The following is a 26832-nucleotide window of genomic DNA, read 5'->3' as shown; positions in this document are numbered from 1 at the left end:
GCATGAGTGATGGTTTCTAAAGCATTGCTGATTTGTGGGCAGTAGCTTTTCCTTCTCAAGGAAATTTATTATATTTGAACTGAGAATATATTCAAGAATTTTGCAGCTAACCAATGTTAAAAATATTATCCTTTAATTTTACGAGTCCATTATTTTACCCTTCCTGTATACAGGAGTCACCTGCACCTTTTTCAATCACTGGGTGAGTGATTTATGATAAAAGCAATGTATATAAGGGGCCAATCCTGTAGAGTACCCTTTGCAAAACTGAATTGGAATCCCAGCAGGACCTGGTGACTTATTTGCTTTCCACTCTTTCAGTTGTTTCTCTACACCAGCAATGTTTATTACTGTGTTGTCCATTTGATGGAGGTCTGTGTGGTGGTCAAACAATGGTATGTTTGTATGGTTAATGTGCGTGAACAATTTCTTAAATCCAAAACTTAAAATTTCAGCTTTACTTTTGATATCTTCTACTGCCACACAAGACTGGTCAATGAGTCACTGGATAGTAGCATTAGAACTACTTATTGATTTTACACAGGACCAGAATTTTCTCAGGTTCTTGGTAAGATATGTTGCTAAGTTATGATGGTGGTAGTTGTAAGATTCACCCATTGCTCTTTTTACAGACACACAAATTTCTGTTAACTTTTTCCTGTCAATCATTTGCATGTTCTCTTTTGAACTACTTACACCATTTTAAAAAGATGAAATCATGGCTCAGTCCTCTCTATGTGCCTCTAGTTTTCAGTCATGTACCATTCAGTTTCTGTGTTGTCTGATCTGTTGAAGAAATGCAGCTTTATGTGATGCTGTAAGCATGGTGTTTTGTAAGGTACCTTCACAGTGATCACTTGGAATCTGCTTGAGACAGACTGCATTCACTGACAGTGGTAATTCCTGTCAGGTTTGAAACCAACTGTTATTGACAGCATGTGGCACTCATTACCAAGCCCTGTCAGCTATGATCTTTATACAGCCACTGTTTCAGGGCTGTGAGTGGCACACTATTCCATATGACCATTATAAGATTAATATTTAGGTTGACTTCCTCAGTAGCACCATAAACCCATAGTCTCTTGCTGAAAATTGCTTGGACTTTTACGAAAGTTCAGCAATAACAGGCACAACACCACTGACTTACAGTATTCTGATTAAGTCACAGATAACCAATGACCAGTATTTTGTATAGTTCTGCATTAGATTAGCTGTATGTTAATAGGAATTCCACTACTAATCTTTGTGTAATAAGTGCAGTTTCCTCCATAATAATATTAATAATCAGTGAAGTTAGTGGTCCTACATACTGATACAAGACAGTGGTATGATACTCCAGTGGCAGCTTTTGAACAAGCTCATTGCTGATGTCTTTCTTTATATCAGTCTCACATAATGCTGATTGAGTGTCCACTGAATTCACATCATAATAATGTCTGTATAAATACTCACACATAGGAGTTCATGAGCTATTCATTATATACATAATAGTTTTCTCAGATGAGAGTTCACAAAGAAGACACAAAAGAGTAGAGGGAATTCTTGTACATAAATGTCCAATTATTTGTAGCTAATCCCATTGACATGAGTGACACAGAAATGTTCCTTAAAAGAATTCTGCCCATGTATTTCAACATAGAGATGCTAATTGATGGGTATTCCAGCAGGTACATTTTATGCATAAATGTGGACACTGCAGTAGGAATGTAAGCAGACTAAAAATCAGGTTCTGACTGCCAACTTATAGTATATACAGACAAGTGTATGAATGTTTTGAGAAGTTGGTAGTTACATTTTAGTTTATAATACTGTAAGAGTCATATTTAAGATTGGTTACAACCTACTGAGTCCAACAGTAATTTTTTTTAGTGTATGATATATAATTAGAAAAGTTCATGTAAAATTTTCAGGTTTCTAATGTAGGTAATTTATTCAAATTCTTGATTAGTGGCTTGTTTGCATAAACAAATGCATTATCTGATTCAACTGCATTATCTGATTATAACAAAAGTATAGTGTCAAACCTGGGAAATAAGCAAGCTTAAGGTTTCAAATAATGAAAGTATTTTTGGGTGGACCAAAACTTTAAAGTTATTAGCTCATACTATTTTTACAATTGCATGCTGTTGGAACAATTGTAGTTATGAATTGCATTTAATTAACAGAGTTTTAAACAAAACCAAATATACCAATAGAATCAGCAGATTTTCCATTATAAGCCAGATAATAAGATTATCTGAAATACAGCATGAATAATAATTTGGCAATTTTATATACACACAGCATACACATTACATGTGTAAGTAGAATCACTTGACAGACAAAAAAAGTTAGTTATTAAGTTAGGTATTTAGGTAGTAGTAGTGCAGAAAATGGAGTAGCCATGCTTCTGTTGGACAATCTGCATTGGGACACCAAGACCATTGGGCAGATTCATTTCTGGTGTGGTCCAACAGCATACTCTGTGCTGCTAGTCAATCATGTCTTTACATCAACCCATATTACTGCACTGGTTATATGTAACCAACTACCAGATAAACAATACTCAACTACTGTGACTTAAATCACCTGTTGAGGGTTGTATAACTGCAACACCAGTACACTTTGTGCAGTGCTCCAAATCACACAGTGTGCTGGAGCTGCAGGAAGTTTATTAGGATGTATGTTCCTGTTTTTGACGTGGTACAAAGTAACGAAAGCCTAGGGCAGTACTTTGTGACAAGGATAGTGCTTAGTTTTGTCTCATTGTGGTGTGTAGAGAGTGAAACAATATAACCTGAGTATTAATGTATACTCAATTCACTCTATGTCTACCAAAATTTGATTTAAGAAGAGCATAGTGAAGTATATTATTTTTTCCTTCAATGTTACTTCTGTTAATGTCTCTGCTGTTCTACAGTTAATGAGAATATTTTATAATAATATTATGAGAAGGAAAGTTGCTATGCACCATATAGCAGAGATGCTGAGTCACAGATAGGCACAACAAAACTTTCACAATTAAAGCTTTCAGCCATTGGCCTTCATCAACAAGACACACAAACACACACACACACACACACACACACACACACACACACACACACACACACACACACACACGGCTGCAGTCTCAGGCAACTGAAACCACACTGCGAGCAGCAGCACCAATGCATGATGGGACTGGCAACTGTGAGGGGGTAAGGAGGAGGCTGGGGTGGGGAGGGGGAGGGATAGTTTGGTACGGGTGGCAGACAGTGAAGTGCTGCAAATTAGACAGAGGACAGGGGTGAAGTGGGGGGGGGGGGGGGGGGGGGGGAAGTAGCAGAACAGAAGAGAAATAAAAAGACTGGGTGTGGTGGTGGAATGACAGCTGTGTAGTGCTGGAATGGGAACAGGGGAGAGGCTGGATGGGTTAGGACAGTGACTAACGAAGGTTGAGGCCAGGAGGGTTACGGGAACGTAGGATGCATTGCAGGGAAAGTTCTCATCTGCGCAATTCAGAAAAGCTAGTGTTGGTGGGAAGGATCTATATGGCACAATCTGTGAAGCAGTCATTGAAATGAAGGATATCATGTTTGGCAATGTGTTCAGTGACAGGGTGGTCCACCTGTTTCTTGACCACAATTTGTTGGTGGCCATTCATGTGCACAGACAGCTTGTTGGTTGTCATGCCTACATGGAATGCAGCAAAGTTGTTGCAGCTTAGCTTGTAGACCACACGACTGGTTTCACAGGGGATGTGATAGGTGATGTTAGTGACCGTACTGGAGTAGCTGGTGGTGGGAGGATGTATGGGTCAGGTCTTGCATCCAGGTCTATTACAGGGGTATGAGCTATGAGCTAAGGGATTGGGAGCAGGGGTTGTGTAAGAATGGAGGAATATATTGTGTAGGTTAGGTGGATGGCGGAATGCCACTGTGGGAGAGGTCGGAAGGATAGTGGGCAGGACATTTCTCGTTTCAGGGCACAATGAGAGGTAATTGAAGCCCTGGCCGCGAATGTAATTCAGTTTCTCCAGTGCTGGGTGGTACTGAGTTATGAGGGGAATGCTCCTCTGTCATTGTTGGTGGGACTTAGGGAGGTGGTGGGAGACTGGAAAGATAAGGCATGGGAGATTTGTTTTTGTACAAGGTTGGGAGGATAATTACGGTCAGTGAAGGCTTCAGTGAGACCCTCAGTATATTTCGAGAGGGACTACTTGTCACTGCAGATGCAATGATCGTGGGCGGCTAGGCTGTACAGAAGGGACTTCTTGGTATGGAACAGGTGGCAGCTGTTGAAGTGGAGGTATTGCTGGTGGTTAGTAGGTTTCATATGGATGGAGATACTGATGTAGCCATCTTTGAGATGGAGGTCAACATCTAGGAAGGTGGCTTGTTGGGTTGAGTATGACCAGGTGAAGCAAATGGGGGAGAAGTTGTTGAGGTTCTGGAGGAAAGTGGATAGGGTGTCCTCATCTACGATCCAGATAGCAAATATGTCATCAATGAATCTCAACCAGGAGAGGGATTTAGGATTCTGGGTTTTTAGGAAGGATTCCTCTAGATGGCCCATGAATAGGTTGGCATAGGACGGTGCCATGCGGGTGCCCATAGCCGTACCCTGGGTTTGTTTGTAGGTAATGCCTTCAAAGGAGAAGTAATTGTGAGTGAGGATATAGTTGGTAATAGTGACTATGAAGGAGGTTGTTGGTTTGGAATCCGTCGAGCATTGGGAAAGGTAGTGTTCAATACTGGTAAGACCATGGGCATTAGGGATGTTAGTGTAGAGGGAGGTGGCACCAATAGTGACGAGCAGGGCAGCATGTGGTAAAGGGACAGGAACTGTGGAGAGTTGGTGGAACAAATGGTTGGTATCTTTTATATAGGAGGGTAGGTTTTGGGTAATAGGTTGAAAGTGTTGGTCTAAAAGAGCAGAGATTCTCTCAGTGGAGTCACAGTAACTGGCCACAATGGGGTGTCCCGGGTGATTGCGTTTATGGATTTTAGGAAGCATGTAGAAGGTAGGAGTGCGGGGAGTGGTAGGGGTGAAAAGAGAGATGGACTCTGGGGAGAGTCTCTGGGATGGGCCTGAGGATTTGAGTAGTGACTAGAGGTCCTGCTGGATTACTGGAATGGGGTCACTGTGGCAAGGTTTGTAGGTGGAAGTATCCAACAGCTGGCGGAGTCCTTCTGCCAGGTAATCCTTGCAGTTCAAAACAGCAGTGGTGGAGCCTTTGTCCACAGGTAGGATTATAAGGTCAGGAATTAAACTGCAGTGTGGTGGTTGTTAGTTTTTCCAGAACCAAAGTTGGTAGAATCTATATTCACATTTCTTTCATATAATTCTAATTATACACTTATTTCAAATTAATTATTATTCTTTTGATGTAAAATTAGTTCAACATCAGCTTCAGGACACCCTTGTATCAAAACACACAAAATTCATTAAAATTATTGTTTTGTACATCTACAAAATTGGGATTTATTCTTATAAAAAGAGAACTGAGTAATTTTAAATCACCAGAATCTGTCTCATCCACCTTAAATTCTCATGAATAAACATACACAAAATAAAATGGTTGTTGTTCAAATAATACGGGATAAGCAGAGGATCCATAAGCGAGATGAACTATGTAGAGAACCTGGTTCACATATTGAAGAAATATGTACTTTATTTAAAAAAAGAACATTATATAATATTTCAATTTACTGTTTGCATTTCACCTTTCTTTTCAGATGTTGAATCTTTTTGTAGCAGTTATAATGGATAACTTTGACTATTTAACTAGAGATTCGTCCATATTGGGCGCACATCATTTAGATGAATTTGTTAGAATATGGGCTGAATATGACCCAAATGCTACGTAAGTACTCAAAAGGTTGTATTTGAATTTTTTAATCTTTTAATTTTAATACCTTCTAATAAGACATTATTTTAATGATGTGCAGGGGTAAAATACATTATACTGAAATGTATGACATGTTGAAAAATATGGATCCTCCTCTGGGATTTGGCAATAAGTGCCCTAATCGCCTTGCATACAAGAAGCTCATAAGAATGAATATGCCAGTTGATGAAGATGGAAAGGTCAATTTCACCACCACATTATTTGCACTTATACGAGAAAACCTTAGCATCAAAGTCAGAAGTGGTAAGTTATGACAAGACATAAAATATTGAGTTAATACATTATATTTTATATGATTTTTCTGTTGGTCTTGAGTGGATGATATATAACATGTCAGTATCAGCTGTTCTGAATTTCTTTTAGTTTTATTTTTCAATCATTCTACATCAGATCACTTAATGTAACTAAATCATGTGAACAGTTATTTGAAGAATTTTCCTTAAACAAATGTGATGCAGAATTTTGGAATATCTAATATATGATCAGACGTAATTTTGTGTATATGTATTTATCACATGTGAAGCAAATTGAATAATTTCCATCAACAATACGATCATTGATATAGAAATCGTAATTTGGTTTTCTTTAATGGGTTCACTGTTCATTCGTACTCAAGTAGCCATATTTTTCTTCCATCACTTTCATTTGTGTACATAACAAAATTCAGGCTTCTAGTAGGAATAGAGAGAAGTGCCAGGTAAGCAAGAGCCATTACATTACTTATGCTGCCATTGACATTCAAGAACAAGTGCTGAATCTATGTTTGAAATTAAGGCAGTATAAATATAATGCATGGCTCTTTGTTGCCACAATTCCAGACATAAATAAGGGGAGTTGAGGAGGCTGCACTTACAAGAAAAACTGCAAATTGAATGTTGCAAAAAACAAAGCAAAAAACTAGTGAACAGTGCATCAGAAGAAGTCATAGTCAGCAGCATAGGTGCTATTGAACAGCAGTGAAATTGAAAAAGCCAAGATGAAAATAATTAAAGTAACAAACATAACAAAACATCAAACAATTAACCAGTAGTTATGAAGAGAGAAAAATTACTAAAGGAATCATAACAGGAATTTTCTTTGTTTATTGAATTTTGTTGAATTGGTTATATGTGTCAGTGACAGGACATAGATTACATTGTATCATATGTAGAAAATTTTATAAGGCAACAAAATATAACTATAAAATACATAATTATGAAATATCTTTATGAAAGTAATACTGCAAACAACAACATCAATAGTAATAAACATACAGGAGAATGTTCTACTTTGTTTTTCAATGCTTAGTAATGGGAAAGGAAAAGGGAAGGTGTCAGCCATAGACTATTAGCACAAACCATCATGGCATTCACTAAAAATGATTTGGAGAAACCTCTGGAAACCCAAATCTGTATGACTGGATCAATTAAACAAACCCATGTTCACCACATGCGAGTAGGTGAATACAAATACAAAGACACCTGAAAGTGAAGAAGCTGTGAATGGAGTAGCAAACAAATTACAGAAATTAAAGTCTGTGAGCAATGTGTCATTTGTACTTGTATAAAAAATATTATAAATCATAGTGAGATGGCTAGTGCATACCAGAGGAAGTATATCCAAACAATAATTTTAGAAAGATGAAACAACAATTAAAATTTGTGCTGTAGAATAAAACAAGAGTTAAAAAGGTAAGAGGTACTGTTTAAAAACAGTCAGCTCTCTTTATTTATATCTTACCTGCCACCATACTTATGTTTCTTGCCTATGAGACCAAGATACCAAACAGTGAAATCAGTGAAGCTGAATGCATGTGAATTATTGTTTAATTTATCAGACAGTAACAGTCTCACATAAATGCCAATAAAATGTGAATGTTCACTGCTATCTGTCTCTAACAGTGTTTACAAAGGTGAATACCATTAAAATTTTAAATAGGTATTTTTAAATCTCAGTTTTTCTTGAAATGGTCCAGATGGATTAGTTTTCTAAATTTTTTCCTCCTCCACTAGTGGAAGAATTTCCTCATTGACAGAGTGTGTATATCAGGTTACCTTCCAATTAGAAAAAAAAGTGTGTATACTTATGTAAAAAAATGATTTAATATATGTGATGACACATGCACTATGCAACATTTGTTTAAATTGAAAGAATATCGTCCTTTCCTGATGCCTATTTAAATGGCTGAAAAAATTAAATCATCAGCAAAATCAGGGGATCATGATGTCTGCTGTATGTGATGAATGGTAAAAACAATGAAAGTGTGCCAATGTGGTGTCCTCCAGAGTCACAGCATTATATCTGAACACAGCAAATTTCAAATGGCTCTGAAATTACAACACTCATAAATTCTTTGATAAATTGTCATCAGTAAATAATATATTTCATCTTATTCATATCTTAAATTCATCATATTTCACACTTTTAGATTTCAAAAAGCAAATAATAAGAAGCTGTTGAAGCAAGGTGCGATTTTCAAATAAAGCAAGCATCTTAACTTTGAAACTGTGATGGATCATGTGTGTTTGCATCTCTTACCTTCAGAAAGGTGTACTTTTTGTAATTTATAACAATATTTTCAGCTTGCAATGTAATGGAACTTAAGAATTTAATTTGACACATCCTAATATTTCCTGATAATGTGAACCATCCATTTTTGCATGAGTAAAGTAGCTGAATATAATGTCAGAAAAATGGTAGTAAATTTTCTTTTTATTGCATCCATGAAATGAATGATTCACTAAAATATACTAAAAATGAGTCTCTAAAATAACGAAATGTCTGAGCTGAGAATATGAAATTTATTACGAATTTGCGCCAACAATCTCAAAGTATTTATACTTGCCTTTGAGTAAAAATTTGAATTTCTTTGTGTAGATATTGCCCATTGAAATATTGTATGATAAATATTTCTGAAGTTGAAATCTGCAATTATTAGCTATGTCAGGAAGTGAGAATAAAAGTAGGCCAGTTCATCATCAGTTGTCAATAGAGTTAATATCTTTGGCCACAGTAATTTTCTCAACTCTCTGAAGTGCGAATGGATATGTTTGTGTATTGAGAAATGGTGTCCTAGCATGGTAAGTGCATAAAAGATACTGTTTATAAATGTGCATGGGAGAGCTCATTTAATCAAATTACCAATACACTACACTGATGGAATGGATGGGTTGCTACTCATCACATAGAGGAGGCACTGAGGTGCAGACAGGCTCAATGAAGTAGACTGCTAAAGTATTTAATTGTAAGCTTGCAGACAGAGTCCTTCTTCTGATGTCAAATGCAGACACATTGACATAAACTCAGCTCACTCACACACGACCTTGTCTCAAGGCACCGGGGCCCAACTGTGGTGAGGCAGGCTTCTTTGATTATTAGGCCTCAAATTCCCCAACAGGGTTTTTCAGAGATTCCCATTTAAGTTCCCTGATGAAAGCTGTTAATCAATTTCTATTACACTTTCTTCTGTGCTATACAAAGCTGTCATGATACTAGCAGCATGTGTCTCGATCTGTTCAGACTCTGCTGTCATGCCTACTAGATAAGGATACCAAACACTGGAGCAATAGCATAGAATCTGTTGCACTTTTCCAGAAATCTTCCAACAAACCTGTCTTCCAAGCACCTTCCATATCTAATTTTACATGTTTGTCCCATGTAATATTTTGCTTACAAATGGAGGTCACGACGTTGGGATCAGGGTTTTACTTCAAACTTTGTACACCTTTAGTAGGCTATTAATGCAATATAATGTGCAAGTAGTAAGGTGCTCTACTCTGGCAACTCATAGAAAATCGCAAGAAAAATCTTACACATCTATTATGTAACTGATGTATCTGTGCTTGTAGGTGCCAGACGTCAGAGTTCGTGGTGGTCAAGTGGTTAGCAATTGAGCTTTGTAAGATGAACATGTAAGAGGCGACAGTTCGACTCTTACTCAAACCTTTGTTTTTGTAGTGCAAGTGTAAATTCTGTGATATTAAAAAAATTTGCATCTACATTATTTTTTCTTGCTACATTAGTAACGTCTCACTGCTACACAGGTTAACTACCAAATGGGGCCTGCCTCTGTGTTTGCAGCTCGGAGCATCGAGGCGCAAAGTAGTTCCGGGTACCTTAACAGCTTCACGAATAAGGGATTTCGCAAATCTTGAGAGGCATAAATTTTCTGGAAAACTCTGTGTTTCTTCATTTACTTGTCAATAGTTATAAATAAGTTTGTTGTAATAATTAAATTTAATTAAAAACAGTAAGTAGTCAAATAACATATAATTCCCTGAAACATAATGCAAATATATGTGGTTTTCTAAATTATATTACCTCTCAAATGTCATATAAATTAAATAATATGACCAATAATGAAAAAAATAGAGATTAAAAATTAAATGAGAGCTGGAGTCAAACCATCGCCTCATACACATTCGGCTTATGAAGCTCGAATGCTAACCACTTGACCACCATGAACTATAAAATTGAGCACCTATGCACAGATGTATCAGTTACATAATAGATGTGTAAAACTTCTCTTGTGATTTTCTCAGAATTGCCAGAGTAGTGCCCCTTACTACTTGCACATTGTTGTTTTAATGGCCTACGAAAGGCGTACAAAGTTTGAAGTAAATCTGTGATCCGAACATTGTGGTCTCCCCTTGTTAGGTATTCACCACTAACCTAACAATCAGATAATATTGGAGTCTTTTTATTTGGTATAAGCATTATCTTGACTTTATGCGTGCTTAAAGGGACCCGCCATTCATTAAACAAAGTGGAAATTTTGTGCAAATTTTACTGCCTCTCCTTACTAATGTCCAATGATATTACATTTCTGTACCTAACAGCATTATCAGGTACTAAAGTGATGCTGCTGCAGACACTATCTGACAAATTGTGTATATATACTGAGAACATTACACTGAGGTGACAAAAGTCATGGGATATCTCCTGATGTTGTGTTGGACTTCCTGTAGTGTAGTACAGCAACTCGACATGGCATGGATTCAACAAGTTGTTGGAAGTCTCCTGAGTCAAGCTTCCTCTTTAGTTGTCCATGATTGTGAAAGTATTGCCAGTGCAGGATTCTGTGTACAAACTGACCTCTCGGTTAAGTCCCATAAATTTTCAGTGGAATTCATGTTGAGCGATCTGGTTGGCCAAATCATTTGCTCGAACTGTCCAAAATGTTCTTCAAATCAGTCATGAGCAATTGTGGCCTGTTGACATGTCACACTGTCATCCATAAAAATTCCATCGTTACTTTGGAACATGAAGTTCATGACTTATTGGAAATGGTCTTCAGGTAGCTGAACATAACCATTTCCAGTCAATGATCAGTTCAGTTGGACCAAAGGACCCAGTTTATTCTGTGTAAATACATCCCACACCATTATGGAGCCACCAGCAGCTTGCACAGTGCCTTTTTGACAAGTTGGGTTCGTGGCTTTGAAGATTCTATACCACACTCAAATGCTACCATCTGCTCTTACCAACTGAAATTGAGACACATCTGGCAAAGCCACAGTTTCCCAGTCATCTAGGGTGGAAGCAATATGACTACAAACCCAGCAGAGGTGCTGCATGTGATGTCATATTGTTAGCAAAGGTATTTGTGTTGGTCATTTGCTGCCATAGCCCATTAAAGCCAGATTTCGCCACACTGTCCTAATCGATACATTTGACGTATGTCCTACATTGATTTCTGCCATTATTTCATGCAGTGTTGCTTGCTGTTAGTACTAACAACTTTACACAAATGCTGCTGTTCTGTCATTATGTGAAGGCTGTCGGCCACTGCTTTGTACAAGGTGAGAGGTAATGCCTGTAATTTGGTATTATCGGTACACTCTTGAGACTGTGGATTATGGAATATTGAACTGCCTTACTATTTCCAAAATGGAATGTCCCATGCATCTAGCTCCAACTACCATTTCACATTCAAAGTCTATTAATTGCCATTTTGTGGCCATAATTATGTTTGAAACCTTTTCACATAAATCACCTCGGTAAAGGTGGCAGCTCTGCCAATGCACTGCCCTCATGTACATGATACTACCACCAACACCTCTGAGAAAACAAGGCCACCCAGCAGTGTTAGTGACATCACAATAAGCGGCCCGTAGCCAACGCAGCAGTCCACGGACCCCTCCGTATAGACGCACCTGATGCTAACGATCTTCTGTCCGTCATACAGAAAGGAGCAAACTAATCGATAATTTGAACCGAAGACCAAATTATATATATTCTTGTAAACAGCATAAAGATTCATAATGAAATACCAATTACATATATGGGCAGGAATAAGTTTAATCGATTGAGGAACTTTGCCACTATTTTATAATTGTCAGAACACTATTTAGCTTTAAAACTTGCATACAGTTGGTGACAAATGCTAACTGACAGCAGGGCTTAACATTTTCAAGCCATTACACTGCAAGTAAATTATCTTAAACACTGTCATACGTAGCAAAACCCTCACAACTTTCGTTTACAATAAGGTAACAAGAGTTTGCTTTATCTCATAAAACACCTGACCATAGTGAATTTACTCATATGTTCATGGTGACAGCTCTTTTCAAGAATTTTTACAAGTGCATCCCCAGTAATAAAGAATGGAAACAAAGGATTGACATCAAATATTTTCCTTTTAACATAGACTTCACTGAACACAAGATTCTGTCTTGCACTATGATACTAAGGGACTGCTCTTTCCTTTAAGAAAAGCTTGACAATTTGAAGTTCATTCTGCTATTGAAGATACACTTCTAGAAACAATATTAAAAAATGTTATGAAAGGTAATATTAGTAGGAAATGAAAAACAAGCAAGTGCATTACATGTAAGAATGTGAGCAAAAGGCTGAGGCTCTCTTTACTTACCATTTTCAATCTCTCTACAGGTTACTTCCTTTGTCACATAGAAATCACCAACTACATGTTTCATTACTGCTGTCTGGTACTAACAAAGTGCTTTTCTATTTAGAAAACCTGACAATTTGATGTTCATTCTGGTACTGAAGATAAACACTTTTCAAAGGAGTTCTAGAAGTAGCAATATATCACATATAGTAAGAAATGTTGAACAACCAAGACCACCTGATGTGTTACTAAACTATTAAGCCTTTCTTTGCCTGTCATAGCAATGTACTGAAGTAGCAAAACATCGGATGTTAGAATATGACATCTGTGCACTCTAGGCAATGGAGTTTTCTTAGCAATCAGTGACAACAGAAGCCAGCAATGTATGTTAAAACTGGTACATCTGTTTCAACATTTTTTTAAACATCATCACTGACGCATATCACAAAATGAAGCACCATCAACATACACATTGCTGGATTCTCATTATCACCATTCATCTGTACAATTTTCAGTTTCCTATCTGGGTGCACATTTAATTCTAAGATACTCATAAGTCTTAAATTCTTTTCTGATTCTAACAACTACCTACATGATATATGATACTGACTTCCACATAATCGCCAGTAAAGTTCAAATCAAGCTACCAGTATCTAGTGAGTCAGTTTGAAATTTACCTTGCAGGATATATGACATATTTAGTTCTCCACAGCAGTAATAATTTATCTTCACTAAGCCATATGTGGTAACCCTAAGTGCTGTATATTTCTCTAGGGGCAATTTACCATTCTGCAATTTTAAACTTCTACATTTGTCCAACCAAGTAATGAACTTATCCAGGAAATTTTACCACATATCCCTTACTTTGTTAGTCAGAAGTTTCTGAATTTTTTACTATGGGTTCAGATGCAGGCTAATGACAGGTAGCAATCAATTCATGCTAAGCAATAAAATAAGATGTTCAAGCTGTGCCAAAAAGACTCAGTTTTGTTTCTTACAATTTTCAGGAAACTGTAGAGCACTTACATTTGGTTTAACACTTGACAGAGCATAACATCATTCATTTAAACATCGAAATAAGTGTCCAAGGAATAGAAAAGCAACTGAAATCACTCAACAGAGGAAAATCCACTGGATCTGATGGGATACCAATTCAGTTCTACACAGAGTATGCGAAAGAACTTGCCCCCCTTCTAACAACCATGTACCGCAAGTTCCTAGAGGAACGGAAGGCTCCAAATGATTGGAAAAGAGGACAGGTAGTCCCAGTTTTCAAGAAGGATCATCGGGCAGATGCGCAAAACTATAGGCCTATATCTCTGACATTGATCTGTTGTAGAATTTTAGAGCATGCTTTTTGCTTGCATATCATGTCATTTCTAGAAACCCAGAATCTACTCTGTAGGAATCAACATGGATTCGGGAAACAGCGATCGTGTGTGACCCAACTTGCTTTATTTGTTCATGAGACCCAGAAAATATTAGATACAGGCTCCCAGGTAGATGCCATTTTCCTTGACTTCTGGAAGGTGTTCGATACAGTTCCGCACTGTCACCTGATTAACAAAGTAAGAGCCTATGGAATATCAGAACAGGTGTGTGGCTGGATTGAAGAGTTTTTAGCAAACAGAACACAGCATGTTGTTCTCAATGGAGAGACATCTACCATTATGTTATGGGACCATTGCTTTTCACAATATATATAAATGACCCAGTAGATAGTGTCGGAAGTTCCATACGGCTTTTCGCAGATGATGCTGTAGTATACAGAGAAGTTGCAGCATTAGAAAATTGCAGTGAAATGCAGGAAGATCTGCAGCGGATAGGCACTTGGTGCAGGGAGTGGCAACTGACCCTTAACATAGACAAATGTAATGTATTGTGAATACATAGAAAGAACGATCCTTTATTGTATGATTACATGATAGTGGAACAAACACTGGTAGCAGTTACATCTGTAAAATATCTGAGAGTATGCATACGGAACGATTTGAAGTGGAATGATCATATAAAATTAATTGTTGGTAAGGCGGATGCGAGGTTGAGATTCATTGGGAGAGTCCTTAGAAAATGTAGTCCATCATCAAAGGAGGTGGCTTACAAAACACTCGTTCGGCCTAAACTTGAGTATTGCTCATCAGTGTGGGATCCGTACCAGGTCGGGTTGACAGAGGAGATAGAGAAGATCCAAAGAAGAGCAGCGCGTTTCGTCACAGAGCTATTTGGTAAGCATGATAGCGTTACGGAGATGTTTAGCAAACTCAAGTGGCAGACTCTGCAAGAGAGGCGCTCTGCATCGCGGTGTAGCTTGCTCGCCAGGTTTCGAGAGGGTGTGTTTCTGGATGAGGTATCGAATATATTGCTTTCCCCTACTTATACCTCCCAACGAGATCACGAATGTAAAATTAGAGAGATTTGAGTGCGCATGGAGGCTTTCCGGCAGTCGTTCTTCACACAAACCATACATGAGTGGAACAGGAAAGGGAGGTAATGACAGTGGCACGTAAAGTGCCGTCCGCCACACACCGTTGGGTGGCTTGTGGAGTATAAATGTAGATATAGATGTAGATGAAAAGCGGTTTACTTATCTGGAGATTAGTGACAGGGAGCGACCAATGTATTTTAAGCAATATTACAAAAATGTTGTGGAATTGTGGCCATTAAGAAGTAGATTTTTGATTCTTAGTACTTTGAAGACACTGTACAACACTTGCATTTGATTTTACACAAAGCACATTTCATCAATGAGTAAAACACTTTGTGTTGGGGACTTCAGAAGTTCAGTAGGAGGTAGCAATAAAATACAGATTAAAGATATCAAATTTTTAAAAAAGTTTATTTCAAATTGTGGCATAGCGTTAGAAGTTTCCTGTTCTTAGAACTTTGGAGAGACTGCACAGAAGTTTCATCATTTTTCATTTTACAAAAATTATTTAGTACTATATTTACAGTGGTCCATATAATTTTCTTACACATTTCTGATACAGTGTGCTGAGGACAAGAACTTTTGCACAACAGATCAGCAGCCATAACTATTTTCCAAATTAGTTCAGCTGCTAGTGCTCTTTGATTCAGCAGCTTCAGGAATGATGATGTTGCCAACAACTTTTGTAGAGTCAAGTAACTGTACATAACTACTGTCACAGGAAATTCACATGCGAATTTCAAACTTTCTCTGTCCAATTGTCTAATTAAATTAAACTGTTTCTCATTTGTCATTGACCTATCCAGTATCAAAAAATCTGTGCAGTCACTGCACTGAAGTTTCCTAATCAATGAGTGGCAACAGAAACCAGCAATGTAAGTTAAAACTGGCAGTTCAGATTCAACATTTTTTTAAATCATCTTCACTGATATTGACATTAAAGGTATATTCACTATCATTCACACTGCTCTCAGTACTTTCATCACAACTATGCAGCTCTACAATTCTCAGCTTCTCTTGTGGGTGAACATTGAGTTCTAAAACGGTCATGAGTCTTAACTTCTTTTCAATTTTTAACAACTGCCTAAGTGAGATATGATACTGACATCCTAATAACTGTCTATATAGACCAAACCTTGCTTCCAGAAAATCAGTCTGGAACTTACTTGGCAGAATATATAACATATTTAGTTCCTTGCAACAGTATTCAGTTACTTGCATTAAGCCATTTGTTGTGAGTCGAAGTGCTGTGTGTGTTTTCACAGACAATTTACCATTCCATGACTCTAAACTTCTCCATTTATCTAACCAAGTAAGAAATTTATCAAGAAAACTGTAACGTATGTCTCCTGCTTTATTGGTCAGAGGCTTCTGCACTCCTTCCTTATGGTGAAGTCCCTTCAGAGGTGTATTAACATTGACAATCCCCCACCAAGTCCTAATAAGATTTATAAATTTAGCAGTACCTTCCCAGTTTTCTACATTATGAACTGGCCCCAACTCAACCATGCCACTTTCTACATAATCACTGAATATTTGAGTCATCAGCTTAACATTTTGCGTTTCTAAAGACAAAGGCCACAGGCCTTTCACAGACAACCCATAACCATATTTTAACAGTTTTTGGCTTTCTAAGTCATGTACTTCTCTAACTGCAGCAAAAGATGCATACCTAACAATATCAGAATTATCAAAATCTGGATAACAAAATGTTTGCCTGTGGTTTTTCAGATTTATCCAATTGTTCCTTATGCACTTAAAAATATGGACAGTTTCATGCAGAAAAAACATTGGTCATTTACTATCTGTAGGAGATGAGTATACAAAACTGGCTTGTGGTGGATTTGCAAAGTATGTAACACATTTTCTGTTAATGGCATTATTATCTGTAACAAGTGAAACAACCTGAAAGCCAGCTGCTTCTATACCTACTACTAAAGTTCTTACTACATGAAACAAGCTCTCTGCATTAATTTTTTTCACAGGCAATACATGTACATCAGTTTTGAAAGGAGAAAGAATACTCTGAATCATGAATACATGTGCACTGGTTGCTATTTCAGCAGTATCCAAAGTCATTCCAGTAATATTCCCCCCTTTATAATCTACATATGGTTTGATGTGAATCTCATCTAGCATAAAGGTAACAAACAGTTCATGTGGTTCCAAACATGAAACTTCATCTTTCAAATGACTTAAAAAATTTGGATTACTTGGGTTCACATTTATATTACAACTAAGCTTCCTTAATGTGTTTGGACATGGTAGAATGATCAAAACCTCTGGATAAAATTTATGGTGTGCCATGGATTGAAGACATAATGCACAGTGCGACAGAGTGAAACAACCTTCCTCTTACCTTCTTTCACTGGTAATGCTTCAAGAAGGGAGTGAATAATGGACATGTGTAAATCACTTTCCCTGCCACTAATATAGTCTGTACACAGCTTAATCACATTTTCTACTTCAGTTACACTGCAAACTTTCTATGGAACTGTGCTGGCAACAATCTCAGCACCATTTACATACAATTTAACACTGAGGTTTCTACAATCTGTTAAATACACAGTATCATATGGAGTTTTCTTAAAGTTAAGGCAGAGGAACAGTATACAGTCTTCTTTCAGAACCTTACTCCACTGTTGATTTAATGTAACATTCTTACTTTTTTTCAAAAATTCACTATAATCTTGAAAACTGTCATTTTCCCTTTGTGCAGAAGCTGTCTCTATACTTTCAGATATAGCTTTACTTACGGCATCTGCTTCTAGCCGTTGTCTTCTTTGACTTGGGAGCTCTCGTTGAACATCTTGTCTTGAGCTTAAATAACTGGGACAGTTTGGCAGGACACATGGCGCTGCATTTTCTTTCAGTCTTGGTTTTTCTAGAGGCAATGTCAAAGATCTCCCTGTTTTGCAGTCAACTGCTGTGCTTTGAAGAATCAGGTCACTCTGACTGCAGTGTTCTTGACAAACCTGGAAAGGAAATGAAAAGAAAATTGTTCCATAATAATTTTGAAATTAATTAATTGTACTTAAGATATAAAGATTTCACATTAGTGAAAGTATGCTGCACATCTTTGACACAATGTGAGATAAGTACGTAACATTACCTTAAAATGTTTTGTTGTTAGTAATGCAAAAATGCTACTCATCAAATGAAAAAACTTTAGGGCCAGGGCATTTGGTAGCCTGAATTGCATTTGTAACTGCTAGCCTAAATCAAATATACTGCTTACATTGTTATCTATAGTTTTACGTTAACTTACACACTTTACAGTTAATACATACTGAAACATTCTAAATTGGAACAATAAAAATCGTTTAAACAATACTTTCAATGAAAGTAAACAGTGGAGTCTTTGTAGTTGTAATTTATTCTTACGAAATTAGCTTCGGTTTTTTGTTAATAATGCAACTTGTTACTACTTACCACTGAATGTTCAGAGGGAGTGAAGTTCTGCCGTCGAATAGCATGTGTCCACTTCTTCCTCAGTTCAGCGTCCTTTGGAAATCTGAACACAGATATCTTTTTCCCAGTCTGGTAGGTGGCAGTACAGCTCGGTACACAGCACTTATTCACCATAGTGTAACGGACAAGTACTTTGTGGTGGTGAAAGAGGTATCAAAATAACAACAGTTTCAGCAAGTCACAGCTCGACACTCGAAAGCAATCCACTCACAGCAATATACTATCGCCATATTGGGCCGCTTGTCGTGACATCATGGTGACCTAGCAACCCTTGTTGGTTGGCCTTGTTTTCTCGGATGTGTCGCTACCACCATCTACATATGTACATATCCCTATCTCATGACTTATGTCACCTCAGTGTATTATTACACCTCCTTTGGATGTGTCCAGTTTTGCTTAAAAAAATTACCATCCAGTGTAATGAAGTACTCAGATAGTTGTGAAGATATTTGATATGATCATATCCCAGCTATTACTGAAGAATGTGGTCTAGTGTCAGATGTCTTTTACAAATTAAGGAAGTTGTAATTTACCTGTTCATTTGCATCTACTGTTTGCTAAATAACAAGTGCAAATAAAAAAAGCTGTGTTTCACACTAGTAGTTTTTCCTGAATTCCTGCTGATACTTTTAGAGAAGCTTCTTTTCCTGCAGGAATGTCATAATGTTTGAAAATAATGGTCTGTATTTGTGTGCATCTGTTCGTGTAGCCTGCTGGAAAACAAGGAGTGATGTGCTCTTAGGCAGCAATGTGGAACTGTCGGGTGCACTTGAGATGCTCATTAAATGTGAACAAGAAAAAGGACAAGTTTCCTTAACGTATATAATGTAAAATCAAATTTTATTTCTGTCAGAGCCCAATGCCTTGTTTGCTTTAAATAGTCTTAATTGTTTTCCATTTCCAGGAGTTATTATATCAATATCCCTCATTAATACCTTTTTAATAACTGAATGTCATGTTTTAGTTTTCTGTAAACTGTCTTCTGTTTAAACATAAGATGAATTCATGAGAGATTGAATGAGACATTTGGATCCATTCACTGATAGTACATATGACCAGAATGTCCTAGAATTTTGTGTTATATATTTTACCAGAGATGATTGTATGTTTCATGCAAAGCCCTGCTTGAGATTTTCACTCTGCAGTGGAGTGTGCACTGATATGAAACTTCCTGGGAGATTAAAACTGTGTGCCGGACCAAGACTTGAACTTGAGACCTTTGCCTTTCGTGGGAAAGTGCTCTGTCAAGCAAGAGCTTCTGTAAAGTTTTGAAGGTGGGAGACGAGGTTCTGGCAGAAGTAAAGCTGCGAGGACGGGTCGTGAGTTGTGCTTGGGTAGCTCAGTTGGTAGAGCACTTGCCCGTGAAAGGCAAAGGTCCCGAGTTTGAGTCTTGGTCCGGCACACAGTTTTAATCTGCCAGGAAGTTTCAAAGCCCTGCTTATTTATGGATTCATGATCTGCTAATAAGTTTTCTCTCATCAGTTTCTGTGCAGCGCTTTTGTAACAAGTGTATAGTAGTATCTGTTTTTGCAACATTCTCCAAATGGAATAATTAAACCAAGGTTTTTGTTGTCTTTTATTACTTTGCTTGGTATATATTGATCTAGACCACAGTTTATAATGCATTTGAGCTGTAACCACAATTGTCATGTGTGTGTGTGTGTGTGTGTGTGTGTGTGTGTGCATTGGGTTTGAGGTCAATTGACTCAGTTCATAATTCAAATAGTTTTACAGATGATCTTTATCCTTTTAATGATCATCATTCCAGGATGTCTAAAATATTTCTTTTGCATGTGCACTGTCAGTATAGTTGTTCAAGACAGTTATCTGAAAATATATTAACTATTACTTTGCAGAGTTGACTGTCATTACTGCTGGTAATGTCTATATAATATTCCCAGTTGATACTGAGTATGTTAAAATGATCACATGATACTACTGTAAGTTCAGGATACTTCTGTGCCAATGAGTTTAGGCTGTCTTTGAATGACTCTGAGACCAATATTTCTGAATCTTGTGGCCAGTCGAAGCATTCAGTTATGAATCTAACAAAGAAACACCACTAACTTGACCTCATATTTTAAGAAGGAAAAAGCACACTTGCGAGATATCAGCCCAAGAAATTGAACCTGTTTGAAATTTTTGGCCTTAATTCAAATAGTATGCAGTTATGGACTTCTGAACATATATCTTTTAAACATGTAGGTGCATTGGTTACCAACTGCTCTGAACTTTAAATTACTCCTCTCCAGAAATATTTCATGCAAATAAAACAACTTATAAATTCATGAACATGCTTTTTGTAAGCTTCTTACATCTACTCCAGTGTCACATCAGGAAGAAGGTACTCAGTATCAAAAGGTTCTCTTTGGTAGACTGACTTGTATTTAATTATTTGAAGAATCAAATTGCTAGCAATTCTTTTTATTACTGTGACTGGTTTCAATAGATCTTGTAACATTATTGTTTGTACATGCTTGTTACAATACTGAAAGTCATATATTGAAGTTGCATCATTTAAAATGTGGCAGGGAACATCAGCTTGTCACAAGTAAGATAACACACAATTAAAACATACAGCCTGTTGTGCTGATATCCCCAGTATACTGAGAACCTTCCACTCTATGGTGTAGTACACATTATTTTGAAACTTCCTGACAGATGAATACAGGTCTTGAACTCTGTACCTTGCCTTTCATGTATATTAAACATAATGGCTCAGCTATTCAGAAATGATTCACAAAACCCATCCTCACAAATTTCAATTCTACTCGCACCTCTCCTCTACTTCACAGAACCTCTGCTACATACCTAGCTGAGTCAGCATCCATGGAGGATAATATATCATGAAGAAATGGCTTAGCTATGGTTTAGGTGTTGTTTTCAGACTGAATCATTCAATTTGTTATAGGTTGTGTATAGTTTTGAAACCTCATACAGATTAAACTGTATACCTGACTGAGAATCAAGCCCAAATCCATGCTTTTCATGGGCAATGAATTTCAACAATCCTAAACTTGGAAAAAGAAGAAAGGGATGTAACTGAAATACTTTCATTTTGTTGATGGTACCTATAGTACACATGAAGTTATAGAAAAATTCTATACAGAAAATTTAAAAGTAAAGCTCAAAATCAATTATAATGAGACTAAAGTAATATATAATCAATGCAGTAGAAGAACTTCACATGGAAATTTTAAATTTAATGCTCAAAATCATTTGTAATAAGACTGAACTAATATAAGATCAATGCACTGAAAAGGAAATTGTATGAATTAATAATGTATTCATGAAAATAGTTGAAGAGATTTGAATGTAAGATTGTTAAAGAGCATGACATAATGGACAGCAAACGAACTAAATGGAATAGTCAAGTGTCTTGGACACTTTTTGCCAATTAAATAGAGTTTCAAAAATAAGTTTCTGAAGTTTAGATGTTGTGTGTATTACTAGTTTTGATGTGTGGAAGTAGACATCAAATTTTAATGTGAATACCATTCAAAAACTAAAGGTTGCTTAAATGGAGTGAAAGATGTAATTATGACTGTCATGAATACAAAATTGAGTTTGTGGGCTTTGTAACCAGGAACTGATTATAAACGCACCAAAATATTTAATTGCTATGTATGTGAAGAGATAACAAAACAACCAATTTGAAGACCTTATTGCAGGTGCATAACTGTCATTAGAAAACTTGACACAGTGAAATGAATTCATATGACTGAAAACCATAATGTACAGAGAAGTGTAGATGAGGGTTTCTCCAGTAGAGGATGTCACATAACTGATGCTCATGCTATATAAGCACTTTTTTCAGTACACGTTCTTCTAAAAGTGATGATTTTACTGTGTTTTTTTCCAGAAAGCTATGGACCATCAATACACACTTATTAACCTATTGAAAAGACCTTGTCCTCATGATTCATTTCTTCAGAAATTTAATAATACAATTTTCTGCTAGGGCTTTATTTCTTTGGGTGAAAGTGGCAGTCACTCTCAAAGTTAGGTTGGTTCTTTTTGCACAATTTAAAACAGTGTTTAGATATTACACCCAAAGGATCAGATGAAAAATGTAATTTATGTGATATGGTTCATTTCTGCAGCATTTGATGTAATTATTTGAACCATGGGTATATCCAGTTATGAGGTATAGGTCATTTCTACAGAATTTGATCTATAAGGGGTGTTCAAAAAGAAATGAGCCGGAGTCTGGAATGTGCAAACCAGTGACAGGAGGGTAATATTGTGATGTGTGTAATGAGATGTGGTTCCGACCAGAGTGTGAAAGTTCACAGCCCATTGCTATAGGGCAGGCGTGCATGTCACATGACTATACAGAGCTAGCAGCAGCATGCATCAATCATCCAATGCTGCCAGTCACATTGCAGACAGCGACATGGAGGCATCAACAGAAGAGCAAAGAGGTGTTGTTCATTTTCTGACAGTGGAAGTAGTAGGAGGAATGGATATTCATTGACGAATGCCACAAGTGCACGGCAAGCAATGCATGTCCCTTGCAAGGGTCAAGGTGTGGCACAAGCACTTCAGGGAAGGACAGGTGTTGTTAGCTGATGATGCATGGTCTGGAGCACCACACTGCATTACCAATGACATCATCCAGCTGGTGGATGCTCTCACTACCCAGGACTGCTGGGTGACAGTGAAAGCCATAGCCACCGTAGTCAGATTGAGCATCAGAAGTGTTCACACCATCATGAAGGAACGACTGCACGTGAGCAAAGTGTGTGCCCAATGGGTGCCCCACAGTCTTCAAGCACACCAGGAAGCATGTCAAATGGCCCACTGTCTTGCTCATCTGCAGTGCTATGCTCAGGAAGGGAATGCGTTGCTGGTATGAGTGGTGGTTGGAGATGAGTCATGGTGCCATCACTTTGAACCAGAATCAAAACAACAAGTTCTCCAGTGGAAGTATTCAGGGTCACCAAAAAAAACTGATACACTTCCTGCAGCAGAGGACATCAGTGAATGACCAGTGTTACTCACAAACCTTGACCATCCTTCACCAAGCAATCAAATCCAAATGACCAGGCAGTCTCACCCGTGGGGTCATTCTGCTCCACGACAATGCAAAGCATATGGCAAACACAGTCGTGGCACTCCTGCAGAAATTGAAATGGAAGGTTCTTGGCCACCCTCCATACAGTCTGGACCTCTCTTTCTGTGATTATGCAATTTTTGGTCCCCTTAGAAAGGCTCTGAGGGGCAAACGATTCACTTCAGACAATGACATCCAGCTGTATGTGCAGAACTGGTTAACATCACAGCCCCGGGAATTTTATGAGACAGCCATTCACCACCTTGCGTCACAGTGGGACAAGTGTCTCAACAGCCAGGGTCAATATTTCTAACATACAGGTATTGGTGTCTGTAATTATGCTTCCGCCTTGTTTCTTTTTGAATGCTCCTTATATTATCTGAACTGTAGGTACATTCCTTGAGTAATTATACAAAATTTTACAGTGTACATGTGTCAGTCAAGAGAACAATTTTGTGCATTATACAAGTATATCTTTCTCATCCACATTCATACAGACTTTTTTTTATGTCATTAGTTATGAAATTTCCCACCAGAATTGCATAAGAGATGAGTGCCTAAATAGACAAAATTTTTATTGTAATCAAATATTTTAAAATGTTGTTTTCTGCTTATTCATAAACAGACTCTATTCAGTTACCAATAATTCACCATGTGGGAAAAATGCCAATTGTTACCAAGGTCACTGATTAGTGATTAATTTCATGATAGGCACCTTTAGGTGGAACCAGCAGCATATCAGATGGGTGGCTATGTATAATGCTCTACATTTAAAGTTTAATTTCAGTGCATTAATTAATAAATATCTCTTCAACTTAGACATTGTCTACCACATAAAAACAATAAAATGTGGTATCAGTGCAGAGGAGAATAAATGTTTGCCAGACTTGTGAAGCAGAGTTAACAAATTCAAAACCAAAGCTGAAACAACTGAAATAAAGTGGGAACTCAATTACAGAATAGGATGATTTAGTTATTAAAGAAAATGGCCAAATGATACAGGCATTACATATGCTTTTTAAAAGCAAACACTTGCACATATTGAATAACATTTTAAGCAAAATGTAAACTACCTATTCATTGGCATAGAGGCTGTACAGCAGATATCAACAATTTTACCACCAGCACCACTGTTAAATTATGTGTGTGTAATTTTTGAAAGGGTAATATGGTCAGTAATGAGCAGTCAATTGCATATAAGGTTGTAGATAATGAATTGCTATTCACAACTGGCTTGAACTACATAAAGATCATCTGCACTACAGAAGACTGTCTAAAAGCAGAGTTGTATAGTTAGTTGCATTCTGCACCTGGCCTTACATTAGGATCTCATTATTGTAGAGATTGTCAGAATGGTGGAGGTACTGCCATATCTCATAAAAATTGGGTAAAATATGGGGGTTTGACTTAGTTATTGAAATAAAGGTAATGATTTCAAACTTGAAGTTCTAGAAACCAATATATTTATTCCTTACCTTTATTGTTTTGCAACTGGCAGTATTAACATATTGTACAAAAATCTTGGAATAGTTATAAATAAATTTCACCAAAACAAAGAAATTCTTTTTTTATATTATCTTCAATGTTGTTTTTCAAACTTCAAGTAATGTGAGAGAATCTCTGTTGTCTCTCACAAGATTGTGCAGTCTGAAAGATACTGTAACATTTCCCATTAGATGCAAAAACCATTCCAAAAACAACTTTAGACCAAATATTTTATGTAGCTGTTTGTTTTCTGGGGTGGCGCTGAATTATCCTACTAAATTTACTTGCTAATAACAGTATTTTGTTATTTCGATAAACATCCCTAATGATTGTCACATAAGCAGTGACATAAAGGTAGAAAATTCATGTTTTTGAATCCAGAAAGCTCTATGCAACGGAAACTGCAGATCTTTTTGCCATTTTCATTGTGAAATTGCCGGCTTATTCATGTCTGGGGTAGTAACAGAGGGCTGTTTGCCTGAGTTTCCTGCTAGCATAGTGAAAGGTGTTTGCTACTGCAAGGGAGGTCTTGTTTGTTTTCTAATCTCGATGGAGGCAGATAGAGTATCAGAAACGCAATTTTAAGAAATTCTTGCTCCACCAATTTGTTTTATTGCTACCTTTATTCTATACTGGCACCCTGTGGATGTCAATATGAAACTCTTGTAGAATTTCATACTTGTTACTGCCTACCTTTTTCCGCTTCTGTCAATAATTGAATTGACCTAAGTGTGGTACTGAATGATTTTTAACTGAATTTCATTATGAATCTTCACGCCCTGGTAAATTTGCACACTTTCATGGTAGGTCAGCACAGGGAAACCGGTATGACTGGTCTGAACTTTGACACAGACCATTTCGTGGCCAAATGCAGATAAAATTTTCCTAATTTGTAATGATATGGGGTACTTTGTCTTACTAAAAGAGTTATATTATCTGGATAAGCTGAAATTCATTTTTATTAGTACAGTGCATACTAATTAGCGTTTCTTCGTTCATATATATCTTATATTTACGTGTTGTGTTTAACACACTAATCAGCATTAATATCATCTTACACATGATTGAAAACAGTCTGACAAAGTCTGGATGGTTTTTCAATTTCACGTCTGTGCATAGTATGTTGGTAGCACTTTGTTGCCTTGCATGTTATGCTGTGTAGCAGACTTTATCGCTGTGTGGATCAGCATAATGAAAAGGCGAGGGGTCTCGCTCGATTTGTCCATGACTGTACCATTACTTTTTGATAGAGGTACAGTTACTGAATGTCTGTAAGTTGACAAAGTTATTCCACTCTTTAAAAAAAGGTGGGAAAAATAATATAGGAAATTAAAGACCTATATCATTGTTACCTGTGGTCTTTTATTTGTATGGATTCACAGCCACTATGCATTTCTTCAGGGAAGTCATTTTCCTGTCTCAACCATTTTATTTTGAGATAACCTTTTTATTTCATTATTTAGTGAATAGCTGATTTCACCCCCTTCAGTATTATCAAACATGAAATTTGTATGTAAATAGGAAAGGAAAGTTACCCTCTTGTGTGTTTTGCCCCTGTGGCAGCATGCAACACATCAATGTGTATTAGTGTAATTATTTAAAATGGAATTTACCCATGGTATGGTCACAATCTTAAAATCAAATGGAGTGTGTATCATGACATAGTGACAAAGCTTTGTGTGGGTCCCATTTTT

At 37.1% G+C, this 26832-nt stretch overlaps 1 protein-coding gene across 1 annotated transcript in view; it reads left to right on the top strand.

Moving 5' to 3' along the window:
* The window catches only part of LOC124554740 (voltage-dependent calcium channel type A subunit alpha-1-like), a 339549-nt gene that overhangs the window by 259282 nt on the left and 53435 nt on the right, over positions 1-26832 (top strand). Inside the window, exons 7-8 of the mRNA XM_047128387.1 lie at positions 5700-5827; positions 5913-6115. Of these exons, the coding sequence (XP_046984343.1) occupies positions 5700-5827; positions 5913-6115 (331 nt within the window). The remainder of the gene's footprint in view (positions 1-5699; positions 5828-5912; positions 6116-26832) is intronic.

This window comes from Schistocerca americana, chromosome X (assembly GCF_021461395.2).
Source record: "Schistocerca americana isolate TAMUIC-IGC-003095 chromosome X, iqSchAmer2.1, whole genome shotgun sequence".
Lineage (NCBI taxonomy): Eukaryota > Metazoa > Arthropoda > Insecta > Orthoptera > Acrididae > Schistocerca > Schistocerca americana.
Note: the sequence above shows the minus strand (reverse complement) of the source record. Positions and strands in the feature narration are given on the sequence as shown.